Source organism: Amphiura filiformis, chromosome 4 (genome assembly GCF_039555335.1).
Source record: "Amphiura filiformis chromosome 4, Afil_fr2py, whole genome shotgun sequence".
Lineage (NCBI taxonomy): Eukaryota > Metazoa > Echinodermata > Ophiuroidea > Amphilepidida > Amphiuridae > Amphiura > Amphiura filiformis.
The window spans coordinates 2,902,773-2,916,725 of record NC_092631.1 but is presented as its reverse complement, the minus strand read 5'-3'; the positions used below and the strand labels follow the sequence as shown (position 1 = coordinate 2,916,725).

The 13,953-nt window shown below is 37.8% G+C and overlaps 1 protein-coding gene across 1 annotated transcript; it reads right to left on the bottom strand.

Moving 5' to 3' along the window:
- Window positions 1–1,989: 1,989 nt before the first annotated feature.
- LOC140150461 (lysophospholipid acyltransferase 7-like) lies at window positions 1,990–12,331 on the bottom strand. Its single transcript, XM_072172479.1, is given in 8 exon segments — window positions 1,990–2,667; window positions 3,584–3,751; window positions 4,336–4,562; window positions 5,308–5,444; window positions 6,778–6,845; window positions 6,847–6,953; window positions 8,573–8,699; window positions 11,899–12,331. Coding segments are annotated over 8 exon segments (1,407 nt in total). The 5' UTR covers window positions 12,111–12,331; the 3' UTR covers window positions 1,990–2,306.
- Between the last annotated feature and the right edge of the window lie 1,622 nt (window positions 12,332–13,953).

Here is a 13,953-nt window from a genome sequence, read left to right as displayed (position 1 = left end):
TACATAATTGTAGCACTACACAAGTGAAATGGGAACAGCAATTATATTAAATCTTCCATTTCAACATTCATTTTGAAATTTATACAATAGGTCCTCCTCTCAGTTATTATGTCATGACAAACAGGCTAAGAGATTTGGCACCTTAAACGGGCATTTCGTGATCCACAGCCTCATCCCCACTTTTCTCCATAAAAGTAGAGATTTTTATACCACTGAAAAACTCTGGCTACATAATGTTTATGTACAACAATTTTCTTGCAGATTAATTCGTTTAGCAAAATTATCGCCAAATTTGAATTATGTTCTAGTGTACTAGAAAGTAATTCAACACAGTGGCCTATGGAGCAATGCAATGCACATAATCATGCATAACTCGCAAACGCAAAATTGGAATCAACTGAAATTTTGGGAAGAAGCTTTTTTTGTGGATAAGGATGCTAGGATCCCGTAATACTCCTTCAAATAACTCAAGTACCACCAGACAAAACATTAAACATAATGAATGGTTTCAATAAGTTACAGTATTTCTAGGATTACGCAGTTGGTTATCACAGTACCGGTGCAGCTGTTGAGCTTTTGTCAGATACATGTGTCTCCGACTTCATAAGGACTGGAGAAAAGTTGAACTTTTCTTCAGATGAATGGTTTCAATACTAAGTTTAAAGTATTTCTATGTGTAATCGTGTATGCCATCGGTTATCAAAGTACTGGTGAGTGATCAACCTTTTGTCAGAACATATGTTTCTGACTTCATCAGGACTGGTGAAAAGCAATTTTCTTCAATCCTGATGAAGTCAGAGATACATATATAAACAAAAGCTTGACCACTCACACAGGGACCGGGTGCAGAGGTGCTGTGATAACCGACAGCATACTTGTAGAATTTATATTACTTGTATGAATAGTTTCCTTGTGTAAGATCCATCACACTGGAGAGGTTGTGCTAGTCATCCCCCGAGACTCAAGACATGAAACCGATGTCGCCAGTTTATGTAATTCCTTTCTTTTACAAGGAATTCGGAGCCATTTATTGGGAATTCAGACAGCAACTTCCATGTTCAGTTAAGTTGCCTTGAAACTACACCTGATTGCAGAGTTACTGTTATATTGTCTGGAGTTTTGTGTGTCACATTCACTTCTCATGTCTCTGGCAGATGACTAACACAACCTATTAATTGAATGAGCACAGCTTTCAACAGCTGTATTCGACCAAACCGTGATCGTAAATCACATATTTCAAATTACAATGCATACACAGGACCTTGGATACAATAATTAAAATACTAACCAATCACAAGTGAGTTGGCATGGTCAGATTTACTTCAACATCACACACACACAATCGTTCATCATTCAGTGTACTGTACACGGAAGATCGTCACACTGTTGTGCAGCTGTGTTCATTCAATTGAAATTCCCAGTATGGTCAGGTTAACTGAATTTGCCATAGAAGTACTGGTCTAACAGGATTAATTACCATAGTTGTCTTGTTCTTTTGAATAATCTATATATGTGCAATACAGAGGCAAGGCATAACATTAAGTGCAGGGCAACACATTCAAACATAGTATAGAACCATCATTAATCCTGTTATGTCACTACTTCTACAGCGAATAAGTAAGGTGTAAGGCTTGGTGCATGACAGTGAGTTTAAACCTCAGAACCTCACAATAAAAATAATATTAGCAAATTTAAATTTTCATGGACAAATAACTAACTTAATGTAAGTTGTTCTACTGTAACTGTGGGGAGCTGATCCTGAAGATTTATTATACTATGCCTGCAAGTCCCTGTATTGTTATTAATTCATAAATATCGAAAATATTGCAACTTGACTAGTGGGCTGTCATTTTCTTCAGAAGGGGGTGTCATGAATATGATACTGGTGGTGGTCATAGATTTTTAAACCAAAGATATGGGGGTCATAAAATTTTTAAACTATCAATATAGCGCACATTATTTGTAGTTACAATGTGCACATTTTTCTTAATCATAGCTGCAATTAAAAGTTTCACATGCTACGTGTGCATTTTTTGCAAAAGATTTCATGACCTTGAGAATAATTTGTTTTTGGTATATGTGTGTGTGGAAGGGGGGTCATACAAAATTTCAACATAAGATAGGGGTTGGGTCACAGAAACATTTCAACCCAAGATTGGGGGTCATAAAAAATTGACTCTGGTCACTGACATATTGATAACCATCCTCCCCTCCCGAAGAAAATTACACCTCTTTAATATAATACCAACATTCAATGGGGCACTGAATAAGCACCGTATGCCTCATCATTACAAACCAAGCTCATTCTAATCCTGCTTTGCATTTGTCGCCCTTTCCCCAGCTACATATGCGCTTCTTCTTGGTCTATACGCATACCCTATTCCGATAAATAAGAAAGTAAAGAAATGTCCTATAAAAAATGTTGATTGCCAATATCTTAGTGTAGCACTCCACCCTAGTAAGAGGAACCCCATTGAGAGGTATTCAAATGCTCGCATACGGAAGAACCAGTTGGCCCAGTCGTAGAAGGCACGGTTGTTATCGGTCCTGAAGGCGGCTTTCATTAGATCTTCCGCTAGTAGCATGAGAGGTACGGTCATGAAGCTGAGGTAGTATCCCGGATGAATACCATGCCAAAATGCACTCACTGCCATGGTTACTGTGGTACTGGAGGGAGAGAAGACGAAAGGTAACACAAGTTAATGAATGAATCAACCTATGTAAGCATGTGTTCACATTTTGTCCGTTTGATTTAGGGATGTGGTACTCAATCATCACTTCTGACCACAGTGTGAACCTGATCTATGCTATTCCATTTTGTATGCTTAAGCTGAATTTATACTAAATTGATCGATTGGTTTCTAGCCAATGATGTAGAGTGCTTTTTGTTGCGTTGAAAAAAAAGCATGCTTTCTCATTGGTCAAATACTCATCGCTCAGTGATGAAGTATAAATTCAAGCAATGAGTGATTGGTTTCTAGCCAATGATGAAAGCGCTTTTTGTTGCTTCGAGAAATGCGTGCTTTCTCATTGGTCAAATACCAATCGCTCCACGTGCAGTGGTGATTTATAAATTCAGCTTAACTTTCAGTTATCAGATGCTACAATGTACATGTATACCATGTATACTGTTCCTATAAAGGTATAATTGCCGTTGCCACATAAAACCATAATGGACTATTCCAGTTGAAATCTGTACACCCCCTATGGAAGACATAACCTTAATCTTTCAAAAAGGGAGTGTGAATTTCAAATGGGAGTTACAATCATTCAATCAATCAATTAATCAATACTGACCACACCTCCAAATAAAATACCTGACAATACAAATGTATTAAGTTTGGAATTGAAATCTTTTAAACATTTTTTGTTGTTGTTGTAAATTTGCATCTTTTTTTATGATGGATTTCCATGTATTTTTTCAATGTACTTTTTAAAATGTATAAAATTTTGTGCAATATTGTTATCTTTTAATATTGTTAATTTGAATAAATTCAATCAATCAATCAATCAATCAATTAAAAGGCAACTCCTTGTTTCACCAACCTATAATCAATCAATCAATCCAATCAATCAAACTCACCCATATCCTCTGATAGGACACCTGACATATACAAATGTCTTGAGCCACCACTGCACGCTCATGTTCCACCATCTCATGGCATCTCGAAAGGTAGTAGTGAAATCACAGCCATACCCACTAATGTTATGAACAGTCTCATAGTTGTACTCCAAGATGCTCTCAGAATCACTGCACATGAACATGAAGATGAACAATAAACAGATTATTTAGATTACATATTAAAAGATGTAGTTACTGAGTAGCAATGCTAAAGGGTATCATCCCCTTAAAATAGAATAAATTCATTTTATTTTCCATTTCCAGATTTTTACTGCCCCCATTTCCAAAGTTACATTCTCTGCATATTTCAATACCCAAATGTCTGGTTAATTTACTTTTATCATCAATTTAACATTTCAACATATTGTTACAAACCTCTCAAGTATCATGCACCTTGCCGAGCGACTTCCGGTCCTGCCGGGATTCGAACCCACGACCCTGGGATTAAATGGGGAGCACGCTAGTGTATAGACCAAAAGAGAGCTTTCCCGTATATCGCACTTATACCTCCGTGACAATATTACATCACTTTTGTGTGTTATCACTTTCTTGCACTCATCAACATCTGGTGTGACTATTTATGGTAACAATATCACTACACAAACTCATTGTATGAGTATCATATTTGATGAACATTCCACAAAGCAGATGATCAAAAATAATTAGCATCACAGAAAACTTGTTGGGGTTAAAAAATGCTTTCAAACACTTACTTTTTATCAGGATGAGATAAGTACACAGTAGGCCCCTGGCCCCTCCTTGGTTTAGATGCTACCGGATACGCCCCTAACGTTGCCGTCATACACACACATTCTGACAAAAGCCATGCCGAATACATGCGCATTCTGAACCATAAAAACATTGGGATCATGTATAGTGTTCTGTACCAATATCCATTAGTGTAGAATTCGTCTGATGTGACATAGTCTATAGAAAGATACTGCAAGAAAAAGAAAAATAATTTTTGAATTAGCATGCAACTTTCTGTTTCAAAATATTGATTTTCAGCTATCTGACTTACTTGGTCATTATTTACCATATTCCACTTGAGATGAGTCTGGTATGTATTCCTAGCTATTATGTAAAAAGAGACATGCGTAGCAGCCGACAAGTGCATCCTTTTGATATGGATGTACACATATATCATGCGACAAGCGACAAGCTTCAGACGCTGAGGAAACTCTTAGTCTCACCTAAGGATCCCACGCCAACAGAGAAAAAATCAGATGTAGTTTACGAGATCCCCTGTGGCGAGTGTTCAAGTTCGTATTTCGGCCAGACTGGTAGACTACTAGGAGAGAGACTGAAGGAGCATAGGTCAACCCCCAGCCGTACACCCTCTGCTGTTGCAGAGCATAAAACCAAATCTCATCACAATATTGACTGGGAATCCACTAAGGTTGATCGAGAGTATCCCCGTTTAGTGCAGGAGGCCCTCCAGGTCAAGAAGAAATCGCCAGAACTAAATTGTGATCAAGGACTGGAATTACCAACCTTATACAACGCCTTCAGTCGACAAAAGAGCAAGTCCATCACAATATCCTAGGACTTCTTCTGATGAACATGTGTCATACACATCGAAAATTCAAGGTTAGTTGGAATTCTGTGCCGAAAGTAAGTTTAAACTTTTAGAAATTGTTTATTACCAGCACGTATGAACTTACATTCACATAATCTGTACTTACCTGTGATAAAAGCAAAAATAGAACTCCAAATGGCACCAGGAGTTTCATTCTAAGTAACATAGGTTCCATAGTAGGTATGGAGTGCGAACCCTTGCAATGTAGCATATCGTGGTATGTCTTGTACTTGTAGTATGGTCCTGTTAAAAGCAAAAAAAAACCCAAAAAATTAATGTTGTATTCCCTGAATGAGCTGTTACTGTTGAATAACAATGTTTGTACACAAATAATTACATTGTACAATAAGTATCTATTTCACTCACCATTTCCTACCCACACCTTTTCCTAAATGATAGAAGAATTTCTGCAAAACCTTTTGAATCATGAGGATAAGACATACCAAGTCAGGTATAGAAGCCCATTGAAATATGAAAGTGTACTCCAGGTCTCTACCATGATTAAGAAATGATGAAGAAACTTCATTAACCGTAACTCCTCTCCAGCCCAACAAACTCCAACAAGGCAATTTGTTGTTGAATGTTATTGAATAGTGTCGTGAACCAAATACTATCCTACACTGTTGGATTCTGTAAAACCAGGTCAGTGTCTACTGAACTGCATGTTGGATTTTGTTGGTTTAGGGCTTAAGTAATGCCCTGATCAGATTCATAAAATGGACCTCAAGGGGCATACAACTCCACTTCATCATAGGAGTCTTCTTGATGAGCAGTGTGGTCTTTGTGGGGGAGGGGGGTTATGGGGCTGAACCCCCTTCCCAAATGAGTTGGTTTGCTACTTCATTTGAACCCATAAAGAACAAATTTCACCACCCCCAATCATCACAGGAGGCTTCCTGATGAGAGGGGTAGAGGGGTTAGGGGGTTGAACACCCCAAATGAGTTGGTTTGCTATTAACTAATTTGAACCACCCAAAAAATTATATTTTAGGCAAAAATAGTGTTAGATTGAAAATTGACCTGGTAAACCACAGATTGTGGGTAAACACAACATTTTACCTTAATTTTGGACTAAAATAGTGTACAATTGAAAATATTTTCACATGCAATTATCACAGTAAGGAAGGGGGCAAATTTACAAAAAGTTGGCGTCAATAAAATTACGATCCCCTATTTTGGCAACAAATATTTTATGACCCCCCACCACGGATACATCTCATCCCTTAAACAGGCTAAAATTGTATTGAAATCAGTCTTTTTGAATAAAATAAACACACTATCTGTGGTCATCTTGTGTCTCACTACATTTTGACCCCCAGTATATTTGGGACCCCCCCCCCTTCCAAAGAAAATGCCAGCCATCGAACACAGGATCAAAATGATGCCCACCAGAAATTGATTGTCTTTGCTCCCTCAGACAACTGACCCTGATACACCACTGCGTAAAGTTGGACCCCAAAAAGGAATTTTACAAAGACTGATGAGAATGTGTGTGTTCACATCAGATACTGAGGTCAACTCAATATTATGTGTGTTGATCGACTGTTCTACCAAACTCTTAAACAAGTAGTCTTACCAGTAAGTATACCAACATAGCACATGCCATAGTGACAGATGTCCAAGAAGGATGGGTCTTCAATGATGAGTAGTTGGTTGCGACTTTAACTCTTTCTCACTCATGTGACTCTCCTCCCTGCTGCATCTGATCTTGGCAGAGTTGGAATCATGGACTTCAAAGGCCACTCCAACTAACTGTGAGGATGAAAAATGACAGAATAATGTGTACAGGATTCCATTGGGCTATTCCAGTTGAAATCCATACTACCCCTGTGGAACATTTTGGAAATATCTTCCGCAGGGGGAGTATGTTTTTCAAATGTAATTGGTTGCGGTTAATCATTTTGAAACCCATACTCTCTAAGTATTATGGCTTCACCTACATCTTCCACAACTGGAGTGAGTATACAAATGGAAGTTACCAAATTGTCTATTCTATTTGAAACTCATACTCCCTCTGTGGAAGACTTTAGCTCAATCTTCCACAGGGGGAGTGTGGATTTTAAATGGAATAGCCCATTACAACCTCTCACTGTTATGTTTATAATTTGATGATTCTTGAAGACAAAAACACTTGTATATTGTAAGTCCACGACTGCCAGTGTACATGTAAGAACACAATTTTGTCTTCTTTTTAAGTACACACTATAAGTAGAATTTCATTGTACAGTACAATAATCAATACTGATTCTTTGAAAGGAAGTTTGCAGGAATCATTTGATTCTTGAAAAAAAAAAAAAAATACTGTGTACTAAGTTTACAAATTTACGAGAATCAAGTTTAATTCATACAAACCATTTTACAAGAACCTTTGAGAGAATAATTATTGATTCACAGATCCTTACTGACATAAGTAGGCACCGGAGTTTTGCGCGATTTAAAACAGCAAAATGCGCTGGCCACTTTTCAAAATGCGCCAAAAAATAGGTCAAAATGCGCTAAAATGCGTGATCCCCTGTTATCAATGCAAAACACGAAAAACATCAGTAAAACGATGGCATGTCAATCAATTACGACCGACTTCCGTTCATTTCGGGTTCATTTCCAGTTTCTGGAAAAATAAAAATAAAGATGGCGACCATCACAAATCGTCGATCGAAATGTCGAAAAGCAAGGGTAAATTTCCCACATTATGCTTGGTTTAATGATCGTTATTTGTATTTTGATGTACATAAGTGAAGTTAGAACCAATATTCCGTGAATTTACTTGTAAATGCTTCCGATTCGGGACATAAAATCGTAAGGCTTTAACTTTAAGCTTATCGATGGGTCAAAATCGTGAACATTCTCGATGGAACCCAAAATGCGCTTTGGACACCCAAATGCGCGAAAATGTGCGCTTGTGCGCGAACCGCGCAAAACTCCGGTGCCTAGACATAAGTGACATTCTTATTCTGAAACCTTTCCACTCTATGTGTCATACCCAGTTCCAAAAATGGAAACTTCTGGCTCCGACCGGGAGTTCCAAGAAGTGCTGTGTATGTATCGCCGCCGTTTAGTGTGCATTCAAATGCATACTTCTTATCCATCGGAATGAAGAAATCATTGCTCTACCAATAAATGCAAATTACACATTTGTAATCATTTTTCACTACAAAAGATGATATGAAAACACAGGTAAGCAATGTATGAATATATGGATAGGTCAAACAGATTGTCAATTATTGTCAATATTAATATTTTGCAACATTCTAATGAAAACAGCTCACACTGACTGGGGACACCCTATGGCACTCCCGACAACTTGAGAACAAATCCTCTAATGTTTGTAATTTGTAGTTACTGGTGTCATACCGTAGTTATCAAATACTTACCCTAAGAGTTAATAGCAACTGAATAACATTAGAGAAAGCTGTAGGAGTATCAAGTCCAAAGTAGTATCCTGCTCTGAAGACGGCCAGGTAACCAAAGCAAAATGCAAAGACAACTTGGTGGCAAAACCTGAAATGAATAAATGATTGTGCCATGTCAAAAGTCTGTGACCCGATCCTGGGGACCCGATCAACAGCCTCATCCCCATTATATTCATCAAAACTGAGATATTGGTATCAGAAGAAAGCTCAAATTTTCATATCACCAAAGTGAAATTTAACGCCAGAGAGATGTTTTGTTTTTTAATGGTGTGAACAAAAACGTAGTGATTTGTGGTTACCACATCGGAAGTGTATGTACTGTCATATTGGTTTGTGGAGGGTAAATAATGTACAGTAGGCTAGCTTGAGCATTGCCAAAGTTTGTGTATTCGGTGATTATCAGTTATCACACATTTTTGGCACAACACATTACACACAAAATATAAACAACAAAACACTGAACTGGTGAACCCACTATGAATCGAACTTCGAAGTTTATCTGGTGCAAAGCAAATTTATAAGGAGGAACATTTGTCCTCCATGAGCGGCACACAAATATTACTCCCCATTCCAAAAAAACTGACTTTTTGGAATTTAAAAAAATATTATCCTGTTTTGCCAAATTTATGAAACATAGCTAAATCCTACATGTAATCCTTTAGTTAGTTCTACCTGGCAATTTCGTCAAATTTTAATATTTTTGCAATTTCAGGAAAAATGGTCCAAAACAAGTAATGTTTTTGTTGTCATAAAATTTTGAGACTTGGCACAAGTCTAAGCAATAGCATTCAAAATCTTGAGTATTATAGGCTAAGATAAGTACAAAAAATAGCTCATATTAATGTTATTTTTGCTGATTGGTCAAATGAAAAAGATCAGAAAATGTGTTTTTCAAAAATCTGAAAGCATAACTTGAAGAGTTTGTTCAAGTCTTTGGGCTTGATTGTCACTGAATAAAACAAATGCATGTTTTTGGCCCATATTTCCAAAAAAATTGGCCAAATATTAAAATTTGACTTTCACTGCCAGTTAGAACTGACTAAAGGATTAGGATTTGGCTATATTTCATTTGGCAAAACAGGATAATATTTGTTCCAAAAAAATTAAGTGAGTATTTTTCTGGAATGGGGAGTGAGTCAGTACTCTTTTATAGTACAACAAGTCATACAGGAATATTTTCTCAATTTGAATTTTATCCTTTCTAGGTATGACTGATTGTACCGGAAAATTTGTGTCAATTCCCAATGTGATTATAATGTCATGATGATACAGGTGCCACGTTTTGTAGGCTCCGATTGCCGATTACATAGACAAGTACAACTGGTAACCAGCCAAAGCCAGTACTGTGCAGTGCCGGTCTGTTATTCAATTGCGTAGTGTATTGGGTGACATTTATTTTCTACGACGTCATTTGCCTATACGATGATCCACCCAAAAATAAAAATCATCGTATAGATCTAGTCCCTGTGCTACTCTTTTGCTTACTCCATTGAAAGAAACACAAAATGATTGGGCCAACAACAAAATGGTTTGTTTTTGGTTTGTCTGATAAAACTAAATTATAAATGTGTTAAAATTAAGGGGACAGATAGTCACATTTTGCAGTATTTTTGTGGGACCTGAGAGCACATCAGACACACCAGTTGGTAAATTGCATGAATACAAGGAATGTGCTTCTGATATCAAGAACTTTTGAAATTTGCGAATGGCAAAATATCAAAAATTGGTTGAACTCAAAGTCTCGAAGCAGTGCCGCTCTGACCAGTACTTCCATGCTCTGACATATGAGAACAAAATACGATTTTGGAGCGGTGCAGAGTGGCAACATTAGCTCCACTTGTAGAAAAGTGCAAGTGGCATGATGAAGCATCACACCGGTACCGCTCAGCTGCAAGCGGGAGAAAAATGAAACCAGCATAAATGGGGGCTGGCATTTTCTTCGGAAGGGGGAGGGTCCCAAATTTACAAAAAGTCAGCATCAATAAAATTGCACCCCCCCCATCATACCTATTTCAGCAACAAAAAATTTATGACCCCCCACCACCGATACACCTTGCCCCCTAAACAGGCTAAAATTGTACATTGAAATCAGTCTTTTTGAACAACTTAAATAAACACACTACATTTGTATATATATTCAATTGCAGTAAACCTTTGACGAGTGCATATTTTAAGCATACATGTACATCACATATTTACTGCGCTAGACACACTTGTCTCTGATTGGCTGCTGAGGCGATCTGCTGTTGCTGAATGGCAATTTACGAATAAACTGTGCGCCGTACGCCTGTACGTATGTCTGGTTCCATACAGCAATACGCAGTATTGCTGTCTGGTAAGCAGGTACGAATAATTCTGTGTGAATTCCACTATCACTCAAACAAGCAAATCTCTTCACGAATTCACTCACCTTGCGATCCTACATCATCAGTTGAAACAAACGTATATAAGTTTCCAAAAACAACTTTGTCATTCCTCAAAACTACAAGTATCTTCATTAATAAAAAATTGAAATCCTACTTTTACCCGTTATTGAAACTTTTGTTCGATTTATGTCAACCAAAAGAACGCACGAGTTGAGTTCAGTTGACCAAAATGGTATCTCCTGCCTCCTGGTCACCTCAGATATGACGTCAGTATCAAGCTGCTTATTAAATATTCATGAAACCGACCACATGGTCACAATCAGAGATATGCATATTCATGTATGAAAACAGCAATGCGGATATAGTATCATCACCGGGACTGAGAAATGCGACATTTTCGATGTTTGTACCGGGGAATTTCAGACACAGAGACTCCGCAGAGATTTCTACAAATTCGTCCAAAGGTAACCAAGGGATCACATTTTTAACTATCACTAAGTGTTTTGGAATTGAGGTCGGCTAAAAAGTAGACCATTTCGGGGACTGTAATTGGTGTAGATGTCACATTTTGAACAGTGAGGGATAAGTGACCAATTTGACGTTCAGCACAAGTGTTTATCCTTACTCAGGGTGCGCCGTACGCGTTGTTAGCTCCGAATTTGCAACATCACGGCAGTCGCGCTCGTCAAAGGTTTACTCCAAAATAGTTTATCTGTGGTCATCTTCAAGATCTTGTCACTTGTGACTCCCTACATGTTGTAGTACAATCTACATTCATGACATTTTGATTTTTGGTCATCGCAATTTTTATGACCCCCCCTATTTTTCTTTCCAACATTTTATGACCCCCCCCCCGTATATTTGGGACCCACACCCTCCCGAAGAAAATGCCAGCCCCTATTAAAATAAAGTGTTACTCACCTAGGCCCAAATAATTTGATGATAGCCGCTGTCACAAATGTTGTGAAGAGTGAATGCACCGATTGTCGACCGCATAAAATCAAGACCATCAACACCCCAGATCCGCTGCAAATTAGTTGTTTCTGAGACGCAATCCGTGATATTTTTACTAAATGGCCAAGAGCAAGTGATATTAAAAGCATAAGAAGGTACACAAATTCTACAGGGCTCATTTTGTAGCCTTTTTTCGCCTGTCTAAATGCCTTGTCTTGATGCTAAATTCCGTAGAATTAAAAATTTCAGCATGAACTCTGACCCCTGCTGTGAGTGACTGCGAGGAAAAGACCGCTCAGTTGATACCCATGGCATGTTTTTTGTCAAATACGGAAATTTATTGTGGATCTACTTATAGAATATTGCCTACGCAGGATCTCTAACAATAATAAGGATTAGAAAACATAACCCAAACAAACATAAGTTGCTCAACTTTCACACATTATTAGATTTAGCACCAACCGTCCGTCATAATACTCTAAACATTACGGGCGCACACCACCAAAATAAAACCCTCCAGAAAGCTCAGTCAATTTCGTTCCGCAGGACCGCAAGTCAGTGGTACGTACAACCCGGGAATTTTTTTTTGGGGGATTCAACTTTAAAAGTGACAGTATGTATCTGTCAATAGGCCCCCTTTTTAAAAATCGAATATACCCAATGACCCTCTTTTTTCAAAGTCATACCCGATGGCCCTTTTTTAGGTGCAGTTACCCAGTGACCCCCTTTATAAAAGGTCCAGTTACCCAATGACCTTGTAAAGTTGTATCATCAAAATGCCACAAAATAATGTGGAAACTTTTGAATTCTCTTATTTCAGCATATTTTGGGTTAAAAATTTGGCCAAAGAAGAATTTTCTATCCGTCGGACCCTTTTTTTGAAATTGTACACCCAATGACCCCTTTTTTCAATTATACCCAATGACACCCTTTTTAAAACAAAATTTGTACCAGTAATCTCCTACTTCGCAATGCTGGTAGGAATACCCATCACTCCCCCCACCCCGTACAGTTGAGAGTATGGTGGGATGTAGGCCTACACCAACCAAGGGGACACTTTTGTGTGGCCAAAATTCATGCAATTTTCTTGATTTTCAGCCCTTTTCTGGGTATTTTAGCCAAATTTCAAGCTGTTAGTCATAAATCGCACCCCTGCAATTATTTTCCTTTGCAATTCTACCCAACTATCCCCAGTGGTGGCAAAGGGGAATTTACCCCCCCAAAAAAAAAAAAAAAAATTGCCCCTTTATAAAACCCAAAATTACTTAAATTTCCACTATTTGCATCAATTTTATAAAATTGATTGATTCCCCTATTTACTTTTTGCCCCCCCCATGCCCCTAAAATTACTGGCACCATGACTGACTACCCCCTGCTTTGAGTTCAGGTTTGGCTACCCAATGCCTCCGTTTTCAAGAATATTATTAAAATACCATAAGTAATGCAAAAACATACCAATTCACTTGTTTCAGCAAATTTGTATTGGCTTTTGAAATCAAATTTTTTTTACCAAATGACCCACTTTCTAACTTTCCTACCCATGACCCTTTTTAAAGTTTTTTTTAAACATTTACCGATTCCTACTTCCGAAAGATGCTGATGGGCACATGCCCGCCATCACTTCCATGGGAGCACTCAATGTAATGAACATGTGTATGCCCAGATTGTTAAACCAATGTAACAACTCATGCTTCAAGTGTTAGGATTATCAAGCTAAAATGGGCCTTTTGGTAAAATTTTACTTTATCTTTGAATAAAAATATTTGCAAAACTGGTGTCCATTTCAAATGAGCCACCCATTCAGGTAATCGAAATTTGCACTCCTGTGCAAGATTATGTCTTCCATAGAGTTGTATGGATTTAGCCCAATAGCTCTTTGCATTAAGGGTACAGTGGCAGAGCAGGGCTGGTATTTTTTTTTTTTGGTATGGGGTATTATGAGCTATTATGGAGTATATAAACAATGACACAAACTCAACTAGAAGATTCAAACTATTACAACCAAATTAATTTCACCATCAT